The sequence below is a fragment of the Bombina bombina genome, chromosome 7 (assembly GCF_027579735.1).
Source record: "Bombina bombina isolate aBomBom1 chromosome 7, aBomBom1.pri, whole genome shotgun sequence".
NCBI lineage: Eukaryota > Metazoa > Chordata > Amphibia > Anura > Bombinatoridae > Bombina > Bombina bombina.
In genome coordinates this window covers 501,828,903-501,853,673 of record NC_069505.1, presented here as the reverse complement: position 1 = coordinate 501,853,673, position 24,771 = coordinate 501,828,903, and the positions used below count along the sequence as shown (strand labels likewise).

The following is a 24,771-nucleotide window of genomic DNA, read 5'->3' as shown; positions in this document are numbered from 1 at the left end:
CATGTGTGTCATATGGATAACATTGTGCTCACTCCCGTAGAGTTATTTAGGAGTCTGCAATGATTGGCTAAACGGCATGTCTGTCAAAAGCACTGATATAAGGGGGCAGTCTGCAAAGGCTTAGATACAAGGTAATCACAGAGGTAAAACATATTAATATAACTGTGTTGGTTATGGAAAACTGGGGAATGGGTAATAAAGGGATTATCTATCTTTTTAAACAATAACAATTTTAGTGTAGACTGTTCCTTTAAATGTTCCCTAATCCACATTCTAACATCCCTTATGGTTATGCCCATGTACTGTAAGTTACACTCCTGCCAATTTACCAAATAGATGACATAACTTGAACTGCAGTTGGTACAGCTGTCCAAATCATAGGTTTTCTGAGTTACTTTGGACTAAAATTGTTTGCCCACTAAAGCAAATCTGCAAGCTTTACTGTTTATAGTGGCCTTTGCATAACAACCAACTGTTCTGCGTCTTGAAACCAAACGACAGCCTTCTTTTTATTCAACCAAATCATCTCCCATTAAAATTGGCAAATTTATTTTAATGATCTTAACAACATTCCCATACTGTCTGCTATATCTGGTGTTAAAGATTACTTTGTCCTCATCTATTGTGCTATCTCTTTTATGTTTGTTATTTTGTAAAAGAATAGATCTGTCTATATCTCGCACTTGTGATGAAGCCTTCTCAGAGTGATTTTGTAACCTTTTTTTTTTTTTTTTTAGAAATGTATCAGTCAGTAATATACTTTCAGAAAGAAATGTTTCTGGATTGGTGCAATTATGTTTTAACAATAAAAAGTCACCTTTTACCATCCCGAAACCAGCACATCTTGGATAGGAACTTCTTTACTGAAGCACATTATTTGACTTGAAGGGATTATAAAAAAGTTCACTCTCTATTTTCTTGCTGTCTATATTCCCCCTTAGAACAACGTCTAAGTAAGGAACCTCAAGTCTTCTATGAAGAGATGTAAATTCCAGACTCTTATCATTAAAATAACAAATTCCTCTGCTTCCAGTGCTGTTCCCTTCTAAATAATAAACAGTATATACTTTGTATTCAAATTTGATTTTTTTAATAAACTGTGTTCTTACAGCTGGAGGACGTGCTTCCTGAGCTAATGAAATACATTCCAGGGCCACACAAAAAGATCTATGATGTATCAGAAGAACTGATTGGCTATATACAAGACAGAGTATCACTCAACCAGAAATCACTAGATCCTGACAATCCCAGAGATTTTATTGATTGCTTCCTTATCAAAATGGAACAGGTAACTGAAAATCCAGATGGTAACCACATCTCTTGTATTATATGAGGGTCAACATGAGAAAATGGGGAGCATTATATGGAGGGTTTATATCAACCAATAGGAAGACATTTAGGGAAACATTTACTTCTAGAAATTATAAAAAAAGTGTTATATGGAGCAGTAGAAGTAGTTATACAGAGAAATTAAATAGATCAATAAGCATAATAATAATAATGAGGGGACATTAAGAAATATGAAGGGTTTAATTGAGGGTTTTTATAGAGCAATAAGAGAAGTTAATAGGAGGGGTGAGAAACAAGAAGAGTTAAAGGAAGAGTTATATGGTGAAATAAATCTCATTGGATAAAAGAGTCAGTAAAAAAAAGGTATAATACATAGGGAACATAAAATAGTTAATTATATAAGGCTAGATTACAAGTGGAGCGGTAAATAATATCATAAACACAGCTAGAAGTAAGCTTTTGTTCAAACAGGTTAGCTCATATATTACAAGTTGAAAGTACAAAGATTGCACTTGAGTATAACTCAACAAACGTTAACTTCAGGACTTCAGATGCCGCAAACCTCGTTAACTTCTTATCCCCATAGACCTCAATTGAGCTGATTTTAAGAAAAAACACTCATGCTAACCCAACCACACTTTATCTAGTGCGCTATATCCAGCAGGAATTTTACATTCCAATGTTCTTTACATAGAAGAAAATGTGTATATATATATATATATATATATATATATACGTTGATTGGAGTAGCCGTGTTAGTCCAGAGATTTAGATATCAAAATACTTGAGTATTGCTTCTGACTTGATAAAGGAAGGAACTCTTCCGAAAGCTTGTCAACTTATAAATGTATAGTTAGTCCAATAAAAAAAGTATCATTGCTCAATGCAATACTCTTGTTATTTTGATATATATATATATATATATATATATATATATATATATATATATATACTGTATATATACAGTATATATATATATATATATATATATATATATATATATATATATTTAAAAATACGCAGGACATTTTCCTGTATATGTGGAGAACATTGGAATGTAAAATATTCACAGTAAAACACATGATTAAATATTAATTGTAAATGATTTTACATGTTTTAAGGTATACAACTGGAAAGGGCTCAAATGTGTATATGTGTGTGTATATATATATATAAATACATGTGTGTATATGTATTTATATGTGTATATATGTATGTATATACATATTTAAACAGATGTATTCATGTGTATATATATATATATATATATATATATATATATATATATATATATATATATATAAAAAAACGAAGTAGAAGACTCCTATGGCTAGCAGAGGGGTCAGCTTCTGTTATGGGGCGCAAGAACTAGTTTAAATATATAATAAGAAGTGACAAATGGTAAATAAATAAAATATGTTAAATCACAGATATTATAAATGCATAAAACAATAAATGATACACACATAAAAATAATTAGCAGCTGGAGGAATTAAATAGTATATACCCCTTTTTAACAAAATATTGAAACAAAGTAGAATACTTATGAACAGTCCCTGCTGCTAAAAACACAAAACCCAAAAGGCGGGACCAACTTTTCCAATTGGTCCCTAACAGAAAGAAACAAAGAAAATGGGGCGTGTTAAGCGCTGGGAATGATCATAAGAATAGTACTAGATATGATCACAGATCTGATGCGCAATGTATAAGCATATCACAAATACAAGCAAAATAAAAATAAAAATAAAATATATTAACTAATATCTTTTCTATGAAAAAGTGAGCCTAATGGATGGATAAGGTACTGCAGAACATCTAATATGAAATTCTATTTGGGCACAATCATAAAAGGGGACCACCCATACGATTCACTATAAAACACTACACCACTGGAAGTGGCGGAAAATAAAATATAATAAATAGCAAAGGTCATATGAGTCCTTGTTTATTAAAATAATTGTCCATGTAGAGAAAAAGTATGCAAATATAAAATCGGAATACACAGCAATCTCGTGGCTTGACCCCTCCAGTGAGTGTACTTACAAGCTAATATAATATGAGGTAATTATGCGCTGCTAGGATCTGTATTACGATCAATCCTCAGTCTGTAATTGGAATGTGTGAGTAACCACGTCCCCTCTCCTTTCCGGTCCTTCATGCGGCTCTTTCTGTTCCTGGAGTGGTTAACCAATCACTTCCCCTTGGATCTCTTCGTGAGGCTCAAGTACATAAATGGAGTAAAGGGAGAGGCGCAAAAAATAGTGTAATTCAATTTATTAAGATGGATATCAACATGCAAGGTTTAAAAACACTTACAATATTCAACCTCAATGATATGAGGTAACATAGGCACATATAAATAGAGGGTGTTGAATTGCAGTTTGGATGCTGTGCACAAAGCTAAAATGGCCTGTTTGCAATTAAAATGCCCAATGCGTTTGGAATCAGCGTGAAGAGTCAAAGTCGAGTATTCAATATAAACCAAAAATGTAAAACTGGTACATAAACACCTGACACGTTTCGAAGTCTTTGAAAGATTGTTCCTTCTTCATCAGAGGCAATGTATTGAATGCGGCAAGTAGCCCTTTTTAAAGGTTTTAGCGCCGACCCGCCCCCTATACTCCACACCTACTGATTGGTCCGCTGGACCACATCCCAAGAATATGTCAAGCCGGGAGGCGAAGGCTCTTCACTATGAAACTCAGTTTAACCATTTGTATGTTAGATGGGGTTTAAACTTAGATACTGCCGAATAGAGAAGTATTTCGGATCTAAGTAAACATATACAAATGAAAAAATTGTATTGACTTATTAGTAATTGGTATGTTTATAATATTTTAAAATATTTTAAAAAGCGCCCTTTTTAAAAAAAAATATATAATTACTTAGGATGAATTAAATATATATAATAATAATAAAAAAAAAGGATAACAGGTACAAAACATAAAAATATGCTTTTCATTTAGTGAAAAAAGCTTATGTGCATATTAAATTTGTTAAAAAATGTAAATATAAAAACGTGAAACTAAAAACTCTTCAGGAATTCCAAACGCAATGTGCTGCAAATACACTGGATCACATACAGTGACGATCACTTTACAATAAAAAATTAACCTTAAAAGGTGGCCTTAAAAAACAAAACATGTCTAATCTAAAAAGAGAAACAATAGTTAGAAATAACCTGTTAAATAGTGGGTAGTAAATGATAAAACAGCTACATATTTTTTATAAATATAACTATTCCTTATTCTTCAGGCACCCCTTCTAGATAAGGAATGCTGCCAAGTCAATATCTTTATTTAAACCATAGGGAATCAGTGTCCCCATCTTGTGAATCCAATAAGACTCCCTACGTCTTAAATCTAGGGTCTTACTACCCCCTCTCTTTCTTTGTTTTATACATTCCAAAATATTTCCCTTCAAACAATGTGGATCCTGATTATGGAAATTCCTATAAAGGAGGCACAGATTATGTGACTTGAAGCCCTGTTTAATATTTGTGATGTGCTCCAATAGTCTAGTTTTATATGGGCGGGTGGTACGTCCAATATATTGAAGGTTACAACTGCATTGTAATAGATAGACAACAAAATCTGTCTTGGAGTTGCAAAGTGAATTAATTTCACATAATGAGTCATTGTTAGTGGATCTTATCACTTTTGATGGTCTTTTATCAAAGTGGTGCTCACAGGCTACACAATTGGCCCTGTTGCATTTATAAAATCCAACACTATGTCCATGGAGCCAGTTATTTGTACCTGCTTCCCTTAGTTGACTGGGTGCTAATAGATTCTTTAGATTTTTATTCTTCCTAAAGATGATTTGGGGACCACTGGTTGTAAGGCCCTCAAGTTTGTCTTTTTCCAATACATGCCAGTGTTTTTTTATGATATTTTTAATTTATCTTGCCCCCTGATTATATGTTGTAACAAACTTGCTTCCACCTTCTTTGATGTTATTATTATTTTTATTATTCTTACCTTTCCTTACCCGTAGTAAATCTTTTCTAAAGATGTCGCTCTTTGGTAAGCTTCTTTCACAAGTTTTTCTTGGTAGCCTTTCTCAATGAATTGATTAATCAGGGTAACAGATTCTTTTTCAAAATCCTCGATCTTACTACAGTTTCTGCGAACTCGTCCAAAAGGGATATTTTTAATCCAATTTGGATGATGACAGCTTCTGGCGTGCAGATAACCATTCCTATATGTATCATTTCTGTATAATCCTTTGGTAATATCACTATAATCATGAGTTAGTATCAGATCAAGAAATTTGATTTCTTTGATATTGTTTTTGTGGGTGAAAGAGAGATTTCTGTCATTTATGTTAACATACTTAATAAAGTCAGACAGGACCTCTTCACTCCCATTCCAAATGAACATAATATCATCGATAAAACGCACCCAGAATGTAATAGATGAAATGAAGGGATTATTATTCCATATATCAGTTTCTTCCCAATGGCCCATATATAAATTGGCATAGCTTGGGGCAAAGCGTGTCCCCATCGCTGTGCCACTAATTTGAAGATAATACTTTTCTTCAAAGAGAAAATAATTATGTTCTAGAATGTATTCAATAGATGATAATGGAAAATGTTGTTTATTTGAGGGTAAAGTGGTTCTTTCTTTTAGCCAAAAATCAACTGATAGGATCCCTTTGTTGTGTTGGATACACGTGTAAAGGCTACTTACATCCATTGTAACCCACTGGTAATTATCACTCCATTTGATACTAGAGATTTTTTCAATAATATCCATAGAAACCCTTATATAGGATTTAAGAGTGGGTACAATGGGCTGTAAGTAAGTATCCACAAATTCCGACAATTTAGTCGTAAGGGAATCCATTCCAGAAACTATAGGTCTGCCTTGTGGTTTTAAGGGATCTTTATGAACCTTAGGTAAATGATATAAAATGGCTGTTGTTGGCTCACTAACATTTAGGAATTTTAACTCATTTATATTTAAAGTTCCTGAATCTCTGGCATCATCTAGTAAACCATTATATATTTGAAAGTACTCAATTGTAGGGTTTCTTATTAGTTTTTGATAAGTTTTAGTTTCCCCCAAAAGTCTATTTGCTTCATCAATATAATCTTTTCTATCCTGTACGACTATTCTACCTCCCTTATCCGCTTCTCTTATAACAATCTCTTTATCTTTTTTAATTTCATCCAATAGAAGTTTATCTTACTTAGTCAGATTATCCCTTTTTATTTTGTAATTCTGGCACATTTTTTTAAAGTCATCCAATACCAGATTATTAAATACTGGTATGGAACTTCCTTTGGACTGAATGGGATAAAAAATGGACTTAGGTTTTACAGGGTGTGTGGATCGTATGTTAGGACTGTCTTGATGTTTCCTGGCTGTTAATTTTCCACTAGTAAATGTTCTAGGGTTTCGAGGGTTTTTATATCCTTAATTTGATCTATAGTATTCATATCACTTTCATTTTCCTCCCCCAGAGAACCCTCATTCTTTTTATAATGCCTGTGTAATGTAAGTTTACAAATATACTTATTCCAGTCCACGAACAGAGTAAATGAGTTGGGGCCTATGGTAGGAGCAAAAGAAAGACCCGTTTTAAGTATATCTTCCTCTTGTTTAGTAAAAGGTCTTTTAGATAAATTGAAAATTTTCATCAATTATCTATTCTCATTTATCCTAATGATCTTTTCATTTTTCTTTCTGTGTCGAACTCCTCTACATCCCCTCCTAATCTTCTTTTTACCCACTTTCCTCTCCATTCGGGGGTTTCTACCCACTCCTTGGTTTCTTGAACATAATTTGGTCTGTAATTGTTTCAAAATGGACCTAATCCTAAAAAATCCCCACTTTTTGTATTATAAGAGTGATTTTTATGGGAAAAATTTGTATGGTTCACATGAGAATGATTACTCTGTTCATTATAATTCCTCCTATTCTGCCATTTAAAATGTTGTGTATTCGACTGGTCTGTTCTTTCAGATGTTCTATTTGAATTCATATATCTTGTGGGTTGTTCATGAAATCTGGAAGGGTTGGTGTATTGTTTTTTATGACTCTTATTTTTAGTAGTGTCATTATAGTAAGTCGAGAATTTCTTCCCTTTTTTATTATTATTTTTATTATTTTGTGGTAATTTACCAATGTTTTTCTTAGTATATAATGCACCAAAGCTTTTATTAGTTGCAAAGTCAGCAGAATCTACAGACGACCAATTTGAGCAGTGAGCCCCTTCTATTGAGGTATTTGGATTATATTCCTTCAGGTTCAATTTCCCCCATATTAATAAGGTTATCTGTAGAACTATTATCAGTTAATACTTGTTTGTGTTTGTGTAGATCTTTTAAAAATTTACTATGTTTATTTGATTCGACTTGTTTTTCGAATCTTTCTACCTTTTTCCTATTGTCGTTATCTAGTTCACGATAATAGACATCACCTTTAAAACTGTTAAGTTTTTCTCTGATATCTTTAATTTGATCGGATATATCTTTAACCTTTTTTTGTCTATATCTTGTTAAAATATCCAAAAAGGTGAAGAAACAAGTCTCAAGGGCAGTTTCCCACTCAGAGAGAAGTTCTACTTCTGAGCAATCAATAATAGATTCCTTTTCCAACAAATTAACCCTTTGGGTTAATTTTATATTTTACAAATATACACACACACTCATATTTATAAACGTATATGTGTATATGTTGTGGGTAAAGTCAGATATTGGGTAATCCTAGCATTACATGGGTAAAATGGACATTACCCAAGCGGCTGTGGGTAAAGCCCAATGTAACATCCTAAATCTCCTAGGTTCACCACATCAGATATGATGCACTGTAATTCCCCCATCTTCACTATATGTTTTGCCTCCATCTGGGGGGGTTCAAGGGGGACAAAGCCCCCCTAGTAAACCTCACAAGGGGTGGATGCCATAGGATCAGCAGGGCACCTTCCTTGAACCCTCAGGCGGATGCAAAATAAATAGTGTAGATGGGGGAATTACATTACTTCAGGTTTTACCCACAGTTGCTTGGGTAATGTCCATTTTGCCCGGGTATATATATAACATTTGAAATCTTCAACCAATAACATTTGAAATCTTCAACAAGAAAAAAGATCCCAACATGTTTCTTGTTGAAGATTCCAAAGGTTATAGGTGAGACACACTCTGGCAACTAGTTCCTGTTTTTGTTGGTATGCTGGGTGTATAAATATGAAACATTGTGCACTGTGAAGGTTACCTTGAGAAAGGCCAGGTGAGGGCCAAAACGTTTGGAAACCTTTTCCAATAAATGGATATACACTTTCAAAGAATATGATTACTGAGTTTTGATTGCAAAGCATTTATATATCTGCAAACTCTGCACCACTATATGGATAAGTGTACTGTCTTGCATTGATTAATATATATATGTATATGTTATAGGCTTTTCATGCCCAACACCTTGTCATATACCATATACGTTCAAACCCTTATAGGTTGTATATATATGAATACCTTTTAGCAGATAGTGTATAAATGAGTGTTACTGTATATTTTAATGTATTTATGTTTAATGCAATATTTTTTAAACTTCCTACCCTTTATACTAGGGCTTTAGTCTCGCTAACCCAACGAGCGTAAAATGCGATTGTGCTTGCATGTTCGCATTTATTTTCAACCTGTAATACTGTGCTAAACTTAGCGCAGTCATGATATTGATATTGCGACCCGTACTTCACTTAGAGTGCCATCTTTAATCTAGCCAATAGTGTAACAATAAAGAACATCATTATGTATATGGAGGTGATTTATGAAGAAATATATTTTATGTTTGCAGTAAAGGAGGTTTAAAAGGGAAATTGCATATTTGAATATATGATATATAGATAAATACCTACTTTTCTTTCTTTTTTTTGCTATATACAGGAAAAACAGAATCCTAAGTCTCAGTTCACCATAAGAAATCTTTTGATAACAGTTCACAACTTACTTCTTGGAGGGATGGATACTGTCCCCACCACATTAAAGCATGCTCTCTTAATACTAGTGACATATCCTGAGATACAAGGTAAGTCAAAGCTTATAAGGTCTAAACATTTCAAACGCATAGTCAACTCATTGTTTGTGAGTTGTATAACCCAAGAAGTATACCCAGCTAAAATTTTGTGCATTATGGGCTTTATTCAAAAAAAGGATGCCCCATATTTGGGTACATGTTTGCTGTAATCCTTGTTGTATTTTCATCTATATTAAAAAAAGAAATACATGGGGAAAACACTGCCAAATATGGGCTAGATTACAAGTAGAGCACTATGATCAGTAACACCAGTTGTAATTTCGAGGCTACATTAACTTGCGCACATTTTACAAGTTGATACTAAACTCGTTCACGCAAGTGCAGTTTTATACTTTTTGCTTGTCAGGTTAGCATGACTAAAGACCTTGGGGTCAATTTATCAAAGCGTCAATCTCAGTGCATCCGCTGGCGTCAATACGCTAGGCAGACATTACTGACACGGATCTGAATACGATCCCCTTATTTATAAAAAAAAACGTCAAAAACATGCGCATGAAGTACGGTGCGAAGAGTATCGGACTGTTGTTAACTAACAGTCATCGATGTTGCGGTTTTTCCCAACTTTATTTATACCATTTCATTACTGTCGATGAACAAGCACATTTCTCTAAAGCTAATCTTTTATTTTTCAACTGTTAATGTCCAAGAAATAGCTACATTTATACCTCAACAAACAATATCTCATAGAAAGTTATTTTTAAATGTATTTGTTATATAAAAAATCTGCTATATGATACTTTCACATACATTAATGTGTATTTGTATTTCTAGAAGTCATGATATGCTTTTATCTCATGCTAGAATTTGTACATATATATTTGCACATACTTGTATACATACTGTATATATACTGTATGTGTGTGTGTGTGTGTGTGTGTGTGTGTGTGTGTGTGTGTGTGTGTTATGTCAGAAATCTTTTGCAAACATATTTACAGTTCATGTCCCTAAATTCCATTTTTTTGTTCTAAACAATGTTGTCTTTCATATCTCTGTGTTTATTTATACCACTATATGTCCATAGTGTAAATGTATTATTATTCTGAGCAGGAACAATTGCAAATATAACATGTGATCAGGGTATCCTATGTATTTATTTGCAATCAATGGATATTTTAAGAACTGGGCCAGTTTTCTGTCTGTACCTGTGTAACCCCTCCTGATTGCAATCTAGTTTTAAAAACCACCCCTTCACAGGTGTTATAAAATGGGCTGACATAAAAGATGACATTTATTACTGAAAAATAAATTCAAGAGAAGGAAGAAATACACTGAAAATAGCACGACAGTAAAGAGGTGATTTTAATTTCTGCTGTATCTGTATCATGACAGTTTAATGTTAGGTGGGCTATCCTTTTGAACTATCAGTTTAAGATTATATTGAATCAAACATCAATTGGAATGTTAAAATCCTTGTCTAAAATATTACACCGTGTGTCCTAATGTCAGCATCAATGTTTATCTTTAATTCTAAATTCACATATACATACTTTCAAATTATAATACACAATGTAACAAATGGCACTTAAAAGTTCTAATGAGTGATCAATGACACAAGTATCGAGCAATTTGATTAGTTAGTGATAGTTTAAAATGTATATTTGAATCAGATTGGCTGATGTCATAAATCACTAGAAGGGGTTAATTTACAATGTCTGCAGAGATCTGCAGGCTGGTAATTGTATACAGCTGTGCTGCCCTAAATAGAGCAGCTAAATGTGTGTAGTAATTGGCTTAAAGGGACAGTCAAGTCCAAAAAAAACTTTCATGTTTTAAATAGGGCATGCAATTTTAAACAACTTCCCAATTTACTTTTATCACCAATTTTGCTTTGTTCTCTTGGTATTCTTAGTTGAAAGCTGAAACTAGGAGGTTCATATACTAATTTCTTAGACCTTGAAGACTGCCTCTAATCTGAATACATTTTGACCACTAGTTCACATGTTTCATATAGATAACATTGAGCTCATCCACGTAAAGTGACCTAGGACTGAGCACTGATTGGCTAAACTACATGTCTGTCAAAAGAACTGAAATAAGGGGGCAGTCAGCAGAAGCTTAGATACAAGATAATTACAGAGGTAAAACGTGTATTATTATAACTGTGTTGGTTATGCAAAACTGGGGAATGGGTAATAAAGGGATTATCTTTCTTTTTAAACAACAAAAATTCTGGTGTTGACTGTCCCTTTAATGAATATTAGATGTATACCTGTATATATATATATATATATATATATATATATATATATTTTTTATATATATATATATATATATATATATATTTCATTTTAAAACATCAACATCATAAATAAAATGCATATCATTATAATTTTATGAGCTAAAAATAAAATGAAGTAAAAAAATAAAAATAAAACAGGCAGAGTATAGCCTACAAAGTGCACAAACAGTGACCAAAAACTGTATCAGATCAAACATACAACGTTTCACATATAAACATTGACATATATTGCAATAAATGAACCTCCAAAAGATAAAAGTTAAAAGGCCGTATTTCTTTAAAAAGTCTAATTGTAAAAGGTCTTTTTTGTAAAAAAGCAAAGCCGTTTGTTGGTCAGTGGTTTTAGACAAGCGTGTCAATGGCACAAGCTGAAGAACTGAAGAATTGTAAAAACTGCAGAGTAGGGGCGAGAGAAAGGACAGAAAAATCCTTTTAAGGCAAATACAAAATTCCAATGGCAAGGTGTATACATATATATACTTACACCAGTTGCCTTTAGTTGTTCGTCCTCTGGAATTATATCCCAAGGTGTTTATCTCCTCCTCGCATCTATGAATGTTCCAATGTAATCCACTGTATAACTTGTTAGAAAACTTTACGAGTTCAGTGAACTCTTACAGCCTCTGTGTATTAGGGCTACGGAAGCCCGAGAGTGACACAACACCAAAGAATAACGAGCTTGTTATTCCTAGTACCAATGGGCTTAGCAATAGAGCAGGTCACAAGGCAAGGCAGGTTCAGCAACAGGCAATGACAGAGAGCACCCAATGATAACAAAGGAAACCTATACGTGTGCAATTTGAAAAGAAGGAGGTGACTTACATATAGGCACCTCATAGCGTAGCCATGTCTTCAAATAGAATCTTAAGAGCAAGATATGTCTGGGCATTGATAAATAGGCTATAAGCTTTCCTGAAACACCTGTTTGCCTGGAGGTATGAGTCTAATTACAGTTAGTGATAGGTGACTGACGCTTGCATCTCTTGACTTATCTGCATCCATTCCCTGCATCCACTGATCTCTCTGCTCATTTCACCGCTTGCTCTTAATTGACCAATATGATCCCTCCTTTGACCCCATCATGTTTTACTAACCTGGGACTGCCTTGCTGGAGCTATGATCTTTGTTTATGTTTTCTTTTCTGCATTATGGATAACACTAGATTGAGGAGCTTGTTTTCATCAGCATATGGCGTGTGCTCGCTTGATCAGTCATTTGACCAGCTGAGCTTTTGATGTATTCTCCTTACATATTGGGACTCTGGATCCTGTTTGGTTATCATTACCATATATATTACCAGTATTTATCTGGATCATATATTGTTCCACATTGTGTTCTGAGTTGATTATCAGCTGACATATCCCCTGTTTCTATACATCATTTTTGGTTTTATATATATATATATATATATATATATATATATATATACACACAGTATCTCACAAAAGTGAGTACACCCGTTTATTATATCTTTTCATCTGACAACACTGAAGAAATGACACTTTGCTACAATGTAAAGTAGTGAGTGTACAGCCTGTATAACAGTGTAAATTTGCTGTCCCCTCAAAATAACTCAATGTTCTATGTGCTCTATTAATGTCTAAACCATTGGCAACAAAAGTGAGTACACCCCTAAGCGGAAATGTCAAAATTAGGCCCAATTAGCCATTTTCCCTCCCCCCGTGTCATGTGACTCGTTAGTGTTACAAGGTCACAGGTGTGAATGGGGAGCAGGTGTGTTAAATTTGGTGTTATCGCTCTCACACTCTCTCATACTGGTCACTGCAAGTTCAACATGGCACCTCATGGAAAAGAACTCTCTGAGTATCTGAAAAAAAGAATTGTTGCTCTACATAAAGATGGCCTAGGCTATAAGAAGATTGCCAAGACCCTGAAACTGAGCTGCAGACCATACAGCGTTTTCACAGGACAGGTTCCACTCAGAACAGGCTTCACCATGGTCGACCAAAGAAGTTGAGTGCACATGCTCAGCGTCATATCCAGAGGTTGTCTTTGGGAAATAGACTTTTGAGTGCTGCCAGCATTGCTGCAGAGGTTGAAGGGGTGGGGGGTCAGCCTGTCAGTGCTCAGAACATACGCCGCACACTGCATCAAATTGGTCTGCGCATGGCTGTCGTCCCAGAAGGAAACCTCTTCTAAAGATGATGCACAAGAAAGCCTGCAGTTTGAAGACAAGCAGACTAAGGACATGTATTACTGGAACCATGTCCTTTGGTCTGATGAGACCAAGATAAACTTATTTGGTTCAGATGGTGTCAAGCATGTGTGGCCGCAACCAGGTGAGGAGTACAAAGACAAGTGTATCTTGCCTACAGTCAAGCATGGTGGTGGGAGTGTCATGGTCTGGGTCTGCATGAGTGCTGCCGGCACTGGGGAGCTACAGTTCATTGAGGGAACCATGAATGCCAACATGTACGGTTACATACTGAAGCAAAGCATGATCCCCTCCCTTCGGAGACTGGGCCGCAGTGCAGTATTCAAACATGATAACGACTCCAAGCACACCTCCAAGACAACCACTGCCTTGTTAAAGAAGCTGACGGTATAGGTGATAGACTGGCCAAGCATGTATCCAGACCTAAACCCTATTGAACAACTGTGGGGCATCCTCAAACAGAAGGTGGGGGAGCCCAAGGTCTCTAACATCCACGAGCTCCATGATGTCGTCATGGAGGAGTGGAAGAGGACTCCAGTGGCAACCTGTGAAGCTCTGGTGAACTCCATGCCCAAAAGGGTTAAGGCAGTGCTGGAAAGTAATGGTGGCCGCACAAAATATTGACACTTTGGGCCCAATTTGGACATTTCCACTTAGGGGTGTACTCACTTTTGTTGCCAATGATTTAGACATTAATGGTTGTGTGTTGAGTTATTTAGAGGGGACAGCAAATTTACACTGTTAAACAGGCTGTACACTCACTATTTTACATTGTAGCAAAGTGTAATTTCTTCAGTGTTGTCACATGAAAAGATATAATAAAATATTTACAAAAATGTGAGGGGTGTACTCACTTTTGTGAGATACTGTATATATATATATATATATATATATATATATATATATATATATATAGAGAGAGAGAGAGAGAGAGAGAGAGAGAGAGAGAGAGAGAGAGAGAGAGAGAGATACAGTTTGCAACTAAGTTTGCTAAAATGACTCAAGGCGTAGGAGATATCTACTCTATAACATCCATAGCAAATCTTGAGGAATTGGAACAGGGAGTTCTGATGACAACCCCCTAGGTGATAGGTTCCAGAATATGGAAAATCTTATGAAAAGAGAGACTAAATTAAAATGGGACAAATGGATGTTAGGTAAGTGTGAGTATTAGGGCCCTGGATTTAATAACTCATATTCCTCACTTCAGAATATCTTCTTCCTAAAAGGGTGTTTTGAAGAGAAGCGGGTGTTAAAATCAAATGGAGTACATAATTTATAATAATTTAGAAATGAAAAAGCCTAAATCTAAGATCTATGTGTGTGTGTGGATGATGAAATAAAAGTATTGTACAATGGTGGGATATTATAATATACATTTTTTAATTATATACTTCCAATTCTACATTTCTGATCTTATCATAGAAAAAGCTATCAAATAAAATATATTAAAACTATTGGAACTTGAATCTGTAAATATGCAGAGGTGGTGATAATAAATATTCAAAGGTAAGTATTCAAAGGTAAGTATGTGGATCCACAAAGGTAGAATAATATAGTAAGTAATTTATTAGCCTTTTGAGATGGTTTCACATTTATAGTTTATGACATCAAGCTTCCATTAGAGATTAACATTTTATATTGCGTTTTTTGTATCTTTTTATGATTTTTTTTTATATATCTTGTGATTTTTTATGCTTTTTTATTCTCTTAATTTTGTACTTTGAAAAACAGCTTTTTTACAGTATTGAAAAACTTTTTTAACTAGACTTTAAGATATATTTGAGAGCTTCTTTTGTACTAAAGTATACATTTTTAAATATATGGTTTAATAAATTACTTACTATATTATTCTACCTTTGTGGATCCACATACTTACCTTTGAATACTTACCTTTGAATATTTATTATCATCACCTCTGCATATTTACAGATTCGAGTTCCAATAGTTTAAATATATTTAATTTGATAGCTTTTTCTGTGCTAAGATCAGAAATGTAGAATTGGATGTATATATTTAAAAATTGTGTATTATAATATCTCACCTTTGTACAATACTTTTATTTAATCATCCATACACACAGAGATCTTAGATTTAGACTTTTTAGACTAAATTATTATAAATGATGTACTGCATTTGATTTTAACATCCGCTTCTCTTCAAAAAAGCCTTTTTCTTGCACAAATGGATGTTAGAAAGGCACATACGTCTAGGAATAATCCCTAGGGGGTTGAGACTTAGAAAGTTTCCCACCTTCACGACAGAAGATAAGATTTTTATAGGGAAATGGAACAACTCTCTATCGGACTGTTCATATAAGTTAATGTCATTGATTATTGAATATAAGGATGATCAATAAAGAATGGTTAGAGAGCAAATATAAATTCTACAAAGAGAGTTAGACTTGTGCACATTGGAGTCCAAATATAAGGAATATGATATCATACTTAAAGATACTATTGCTGCTCTTAAAAAGGATTTAATACAGTCTAAACATGAGAAGTTTGTTAGGGATGTTGCAGATTTTAATATGGGCAAGGTATACATTTGGCAAAAAAGGTTAAGGAGTAGGTCTAGAAACGGAAGTGCTAGACATAGGTGTTTAAAATAAAAACAAAACAGGTACCAACCTATCAGGCAATACTGATTCAGGTGACAACTCAGACCAGTCAGATGAGCCTAGAAAAGAGCTTCCCAAATAGAACAGATAACTCTTTAAACTCTATACTAAAATCACAGCGTCCACCGCCCAAGAAGACAGTTATGTTTAATAAACAACTTAACAAAACCCAATCAAACCATGACAAAGGTACCAAATATTCAGTTATAACATCTAAAGACAGTAGTCAAGAAAATAACAGAATTTATGCTTACCTGATAAATTACTTTATCCAACGGTGTGTCCGGTCCACGGCGTCATCCTTACTTGTGGGATATTCTCTTCCCCAACAGGAAATGGCAAAGAGTCCCAGCAAAGCTGGTCACATGATCCCTCCTAGGCTCCGCCCACCCCAGTCATTCGACCGACGGACAGGAGGAAATATATATAGGAGAAACCATATGATACCGTGGTGACTGTAGTTAGAGAAAATAATTCATCAGACCTGAATAAAAAACCAGGGCGGGCCGTGGACTGGACACACCGTTGGAGAAAGTAATTTATCAGGTAAGCATAAATTCTGTTTTCTCCAACATTGGTGTGTCCGGTCCACGGCGTCATCCTTACTTGTGGGAACCAATACCAAAGCTTTAGGACACGGATGAAGGGAGGGAGCAAATCAGGTCACCTAAATGGAAGGCACCACGGCTTGCAAAACCTTTCTCCCAAAAATAGCCTCCGAAGAAGCAAAAGTATCAAATTTGTAAAATTTGGCAAAAGTGTGCAGTGAAGACCAAGTCGCTGCCTTACATATCTGGTCAACAGAAGCCTCGTTCTTGAAGGCCCATGTGGAAGCCACAGCCCTAGTGGAGTGAGCTGTGATTCTTTCAGGAGGCTGCCCTCCGGCAGTCTCATAAGCCAATCGGATAATGCTTTTAAGCCAAAAGGAAAGAGAGGTAGAAGTCGCTTTTTGACCTCTCCTTTTACCAGAATAAACAACAAACAAGGAAGATGTTTGTCTGAAATCTTTAGTAGCCTCTAAATAGAATTTTAGAGCATGGACTATGTCCAAATTGTGTAACAAACGTTCCTTCTTTGAAACTGGATTCGGACACAAAGAAGGTACAACTATCTCCTGGTTAATATTTTTGTTGGAAACAACTTTCGGAAGAAAACCAGGCTTAGTACGCAAAACCACCTTATCTGCATGGAACACCAGATAGGGCGGAGAACACTGCAGAGCAGATAACTCTGAAACTCTTCTAGCAGAAGAAATTGCAACCAAAAACAAAACTTTCCAAGATAATAACTTAATATCTACGGAATGTAAGGGTTCAAACGGAACCCCTTGAAGAACTGAAAGAACTAGATTTAGACTCCAGGGAGGAGTCAAAGGTCTGTAAACAGGCTTGATCCTAACCAGAGCCTGAACAAATGCTTGAACATCTGGCACAGCTGCCAGTCTTTTGTGAAGTAAAACAGATAAAGCAGAGATCTGTCCCTTCAGAGAACTTGCAGATAATCCTTTCTCCAAACCTTCTTGTAGAAAGGATAGAATCTTAGGAATTTTTATCTTGTTCCATGGGAATCCTTTAGATTCACACCAACAGATATATTTTTTCCATATTTTATGGTAAATTTTTCTAGTTACAGGCTTTCTAGCCTGAATCAGAGTATCTATTACAGAATCTGAAAACCCACGCTTTGATAAAATCAAGCGTTCAATCTCCAAGCCGTCAGTTGGAGGGAAACCAGATTCGGATGTTCGAATGGACCCTGAACAAGAAGGTCCTGTCTCAAAGGTAGCTTCTATGGTGGAGCCGATGACATATTCACCAGGTCTGCATACCAAGTCCTGCGTGGCCACGCAGGAGCTATCAAGATCACTGAGGCCCTCTCCTGATTGATCCTGGCTACCAGCCTGGGGATGAGAGGAAACGGTGGGAATACATAAGCTAGGTTGAAGGTCCAAGGTGCTACTAGTGCATCTACTAGGGTCGCCTTGGGATCCCTGGATCTGGACCCGTAGCAAGGAACCTTGAAGTTCTGACGAGACGCCATCAGATCCATGTCTGGAATGCCCCATAATTGAGTTATTTGGGCAAAGATTTCCGGATGGAGTTCCCACTCCCCCGGATGGAATGTCTGACGACTCAGAAAATCCGCTTCCCAATTTTCCACTCCTGGGATGTGGATCGCAGACAAGTGCCCGGAGTGATCCTCCACCCATTGAATTATCTTGGTCACTTCTTTCATTGCCAGGGAAGTCCTTGTTCCCCCCTGATGATTGATATATGCAACGGTCGTCATGTTGTCTGACTGAAACCTTATGAATTTGGCCTTTGCTAGTTGAGGCCAAGCTCTGAGAACATTGAATACCGCTCTCAGTTCCAGAATGTTTATCGGGAGAAGAGACTCTTCCCGAGACCATAGACCCTGAGCTTTCAGGGATTCCCAGACCTCGCCCCAGCCCACTAGGCTGGCGTCGGTCGTGACAATGACCCACTCTGGTCTGCGGAAGCTCATTCCCTGTGACAGATTGTCCAGGGTCAGCCACCAACGGAGTGAATCTCTGGTCTTTTGATCTACTTGAATCGTCGGAGACAAGTCTGTATAATCCCCATTCCACTGTCTGAGCATGCACAGTTGTAATGGTCTTAGATGAATTTGTGCAAAAGGAACTATGTCCATTGTTGCAACCATCAATCCTATTACTTCCATGCACTGCGCTATGGAAGGACGAGGAACAGAATGAAGTACTTGACAAGAGCTTAGAAGTTTTGATTTTCTGACCTCTGTCAGAAAATTCCTCATTTCTAAGGAATCTATTATTGTTCCCAAGAAGGGAACTCTTGTTGACGGGGACAGAGAACTTTTTTCTTTGTTCAACTTCCATCCGTGAGATCTGAGAAAGGCTAGGACGATGTCCGTATGAGCCTTTGCTTTTGACAGGGACGACGCTTGAATCAGGATGTCGTCCAAGTAAGGTACTACTGCAATGCCCCTTGGTCTTAGAACCGCTAGAAGGGACCCTAGTACCTTTGTGAAAATCCTTGGAGCAGTGGCTAATCCAAATGGAAGTGCCATAAACTGGTAATGCTTGTCCAGAAAAGCGAACCTTAGGAACTGATGATGTTCCTTGTGGATAGGAATATGTAGGTACGCATCCTTTAAATCCACGGTAGTCATAAATTGATTTTCCTGGATAGTAGGTAGGATCGTTCGAATAGTTTCCATTTTGAACGATGGTACCCTGAGAAATTTGTTTAGGATCTTTAGATCCAAAATTGGTCTGAATGTTCCCTCTTTTTTGGGAACTATGAACAGATTGGAATAAAATCCCATTCCTTGTTCTATTATTGGAACTGGATTTATCACTAGCATCTTTAACAGGTCTTCTACACGATGTAAGAATGCCTGTCTCTTTATTTGGTTTGAAGATAATTGAGACCTGTGGAACCTTCCCCTTGGGGGTAGTTCCTTGAATTCCAGGAGATAACCTTGAGAAACTATTTCTAGCGCCCAAGGATCCTGAACATCTCTTGCCCAAGCCTGAGCAAAGAGAGAAAGTCTGCCCCCCACTAAGGGGGCTATCCCTTCATGCTGTTTTGGTAGCAGTGGTAGGCTTCTTGGCCTGCTTACCCTTGTTCCAGCCTTGCATTGGTTTCCAGGCTGGTTTGGGTTGTGAAGTATTACCCTCTTGCTTAGAGGATACAGAATTAGAGACTGGTCCGTTTCTGCGAAAGGGACGAAAATTAGGCTTATTATTAGCCTTAAAAGACCTATCCTGTGGGAGGGCGTGTGGGCCCCAGTGATGTCTGAAATAATCTCTTTCAAATCAGGTCCAAATAATGTTTTACCTTTGAAAGGAATGTTAAGCAATTTTGTCTTGGAAGACACATCCGCTGACCAAGACTTTAGCCAAAGCACTCTGCGCGCCACGACAGCAAACCCTGAATTTTTCGCCGCTAATCTAGCTAATTGCAAAGCGGCATCTAAAACAAAAGAGTTAGCCAATTTAAGTGCTTGAACTCTGTCCATAACCTCCTCATACGAAGATTCTTTACTGAGCGATTTTTCTAGTTCCTCGAACCAGAAACACGCTGCCGTAGTGACAGGAACAATGCATGAAATTGGTTGTAGAAGGTAACCTTGCTGTACAAAAATCTTTTTAAGCAAACCCTCTAATTTCTTATCCATAGGATCTTTGAAAGCACAACTATCTTCGATAGGAATAGTAGTGCGTTTGTTTAGAGTGGAAACCGCCCCCTCGACCTTGGGGACTGTCTGCCATAAGTCCTTTCTGGGGTCAACTATAGGAAATAATTTCTTAAATATAGGGGGGGGAACAAAAGGTATGCCGGGCCTTTCCCACTCTTTATTTACTATGTCCGCCACCCGCTTGGGTATAGGAAAAGCGTCGGGGGCACCGGAATCTCTAGGAACTTATCCATCTTACATAATTTCTCTGGAATGACCAAATTGTCACAATCATCCAGAGTAGATAACACCTCCTTAAGCAGTGCGCGGAGATGTTCTAATTTAAATTTAAATGTCACAACATCAGGTTCAGCTTGATGAGAAATTTTTCCTGAATCTGAAATTTCTCCATCAGACAAAACCTCCCTCATGGCCCCTTGAGATTGGTGTGAGGGTATGTCAGAACAGTTATCATCAGCGTCCTCTTGCTCTTCAGTGTTTAAAACAGAGCAATCGCGCTTTCTCTTATAAGTAGGCATTTTGGATAAAAGATTTGCTATGGAGTTATCCATTACAGCCGTTAATTGTTGCATGGTAATAAGTATTGGCGCACTAGATGTACTAGGGGCCTCCTGTGTGGGCATAACTGGTGTAGACACAGTAGGGGATGATGTAGTATCATGTTTACTCCCCTCATTTGAGGAATCATCTTGGGCAATATCATTATCTGTTGCATTACTGTCCTTACTTTGTTTGGACACTATGGCACAATTATCACATAAATTTAAATGGGGAGACACATTGGCTTTCATACATATAGAACATAGCTTATCTGATGGTACAGACATGTTAAACAGGCTTAAACTTGTCAACAAAGCACAAAAAACGTTTTAAAATAAAACCGTTACTGTCACTTTAAATTTCAAACTGAAAACACTTTATTACTGAATATGTGAAAAAGTATGAAGGAATTGTTCAAAATTCACCAAAATTTCACCACAGTGTCTTAAAGCATTAAAAGTATTGCACACCAAATTTCAGAGCTTTAACCCTTAAATTAACGGAACCGGAGCCGTTTTTACATTTAACCCCTATACAGTCCCAGAATGAGGCTCTGCCTATAACTAGAAAGGCCCCCATCTGAAAAAGGTGTCCAACACAGTGCCTGCCGTGTTTCTAAACGTTCCCCAAGATTATAATACCAATAATTAGTTAGAATCTGCATAATATGCCTAGTAAAGCAATTGTTTTAGCCCAGAAAAATGTCTACCAGTTTTTAAGCCCTTTTTGAAGCCCTTTATTCTTTTATGTTTAACTAAGAAAATGGCTTACCGGTCCCCATGAGGGGAAATGACAGCCTTCCAGCATTACATGGTCTTGTTAGAAATATGGCTAGTCATACCTTAAGCAGAAAAGACTGCTAACTGTTTCCCCCAACTGAAGTTACTTCATCTCAACAGTCCTGTGTGGAAACAGCAATCGATTTTAGTTACTGTCTGCTAAAAATCATCTTCCTCTTACAAACAGAAATCTTCATCCTTTTCTGTTTCAGAGTAAATAGTACATACCAGCACTATTTTAAAATAACAAACACTTGATAGAAGAATAAAACTACAAAAAACTCATAACCATCTCCGTGGAGATGTTGCCTGTGCAACGGCAAAGAGAATGACTGGGGTGGGCGGAGCCTAGGAGGGATCATGTGACCAGCTTTGCTGGGACTCTTTGCCATTTCCTGTTGGGGAAGAGAATATCCCACAAGTAAGGATGACGCCGTGGACCAGACACACCAATGTTGGAGAAATAGAGATAGACCTTGCTGAGATGGAACAGGTTTTTCAGCTCCCCCCAGGAAACCCCATAAGAGGAGGAGGCAGACAGTGGGGCAACTCCAAAAAAGAGCCAACTACGTTACCCCCTGAGGCAGGGAAAGAATCCCAATCAAAACAAATACCACCAGTAATGAAAACAACTTGTTCAAATGTTATTGACTTAACTATCAACTAAGTGCTACTGAGACAAAAGTCATGGGCTATGGTCTAGGCTTTGTTCCATCCAGATTCAACTTGTTTGATACTCCCTGGGGATGTGAATAAATTAATTAGGCAACTAACCTTAAGGAAGTATTACTTTTCTGAATCAGAAGAACAATAACAAATGGGTCTTCCAACCTGTATACTAATGATCTGTATACTAATGATCTGCATTTGGACTTCTCTGAGGTTAGAGATGTACATAACTTGGAACTCAAAGAACAGGAAAGTGACAGAGATCAGCACCTTGGTAATTCCCATACAGGGTTTAGGCAGAGGTCCATATTTTACCCAGTATAGCACAGAGGGGATATATTATGGAATTTTCAAAAGAGAATTGAATCTGATTTGATTTAGCTATCGGCACGTCTGAATAGGGATTTTCCCAATTTGTCTAAAGATGAGAAAGTGGCCTTAGACAATCTAAAAATGAATGATGAGTTAATCATAAAGGCAGCGATTAAGGGAGGTAGTGTGGTGGTATGGGATAAACACTCCTATGTCAATGAGGTATTAATACAGGTAAATAACAAGGATGGTTATACAAATTTGCCAGCTAATCCCACTAACAGATTTCAGACGGAATTGGCTTCCATATTGGATGATGGTCTACATCTAGGACAAATAGATTATGATACCTTTGATTACTAGTGAAAACGCCAGTTACGCCTATATTTTATGTGCTTCCCAAGGTACATAAGTCTATAGAGGCAGTTAAAGAAAGGCCCATAGTGTCTGGTATAGGTTCGATATGTGAACCTCTCTCAGAGTGGCTTGACAGCATACTACAACCAATGGTATTTAAGCTACATAGCTACTTAAGAGATACTAAACACTTGCTTCTGAAGCTTGAACATGTAGCCTGGGAACCCGAATATGGTTGGTTAACTATTGATGTGGTATTTCTTTACTCATCACTACCACATTATATGTGTTTAGAGGCCATTAGATATTCTGAACACTTTTACTAACTATTCAGCTGAATTTGTTGAGAACGTATTAACTGTGACATGAATTTTGCTGACACACAAATATTTTGACAATACTTATTACTTCCAGATCCGAGATACAGCCATGGGGGCAAAATTTGTTCCATCATAGGTGAATCTTGTCATCGTTTTATTGACAATCTGATACTTGTGTGGACAGAAGGAGGAGAAAAGGAAAAAGCTTTGCAGAGTATTTGAATGAGAACCCTTGGGGGCTCAAATTCACTTATGAATTTGACATCTTACAAATTAATTACTTAGATGTTACTCTAGTTACCAATGAGACAACACATAAAGTAGACTCTACCATATACAGGAAGCCCATATTGGGCAATACATTGCTGCATGGCAAAAGCAGCCATCCTAGAAGAGCACCATATGCTATAGCAAAAGGTCAATTCATTCGTACAAAGCGCAACTGCTCCAACCATGCAGACTTTGAAAGACAGAGTCAAGACCTAGTCAATAGACCACTGGCTAGATGGTACAAAAGAGAAGTCATTATAAATGACTTGGAGCAAGGATTAAATAGCGATATCTCTATTTTTGCAGATGATACTAAGTTAAGTAAAGTCATTAGGTCAGAGCAGGATGAACTTTCATTACAAAGGAATCTGCAAAAATTAGAAGTATGGGCAAGTAAATGGAAAATGAGATTTAATACAGAAAAATGCAAGGTTCTACATTTTGGAAGTAAAAATAAGCAGGCAACATATTTTTTAAATGGGACAAGACTTGGCCAAAGAGAGGAGGAAAGGGATTTGGGAGTAGTAATAGATAACAAGCTAAAGATGGGTACACAATGCAGGGCAGCGGCTTCAAAGGCTAATAAGATACTAGCATGTATTAAAAGAGGCATTGATTCACCGGAGGAAAGCATAATTCTGTCACTATATATATAAAGCCCTGGTAAGACCTCACCTTGAGTATGGAGTGCAGTTCTGGGGACCGATCGCAAAAAAAGATATTGCAGAGCTAGAAAAAGTTCAGAGAAGGGCCACAAAGCTAATAAGGGGATTGGAGAAATTAACCTATGAGGAGAGGCTAGCCAAACTGAGTCTGTTTTCTTTGGAAAAAAGGCGCTTGAGAGGTGACATGATTACTTTATATAAATATATTCAAGGCCCATATTCAGAGATGGCAGAAGCTCTGTTTATTCCTAGAAAATTGATTCTGACAAGAGGTCACAATTTAAGGTTTGAG

At 36.6% G+C, this 24,771-nt stretch overlaps 1 protein-coding gene across 2 annotated transcripts in view; it reads left to right on the top strand.

The window, feature by feature from the left end:
- LOC128666888 (cytochrome P450 2G1-like) overlaps positions 1-24,771 on the top strand; it is a 161,720-nt gene that overhangs the window by 104,322 nt on the left and 32,627 nt on the right. The window contains exons 5-6 of one of the 2 annotated variants that reach the window (XM_053721696.1): positions 1,112-1,288; positions 9,182-9,323. In XM_053721696.1, the coding sequence (XP_053577671.1) occupies positions 1,112-1,288; positions 9,182-9,323 (319 nt within the window). The remainder of the gene's footprint in view (positions 1-1,111; positions 1,289-9,181; positions 9,324-24,771) is intronic. The other variant, XM_053721697.1, reaches the window with a different exon arrangement.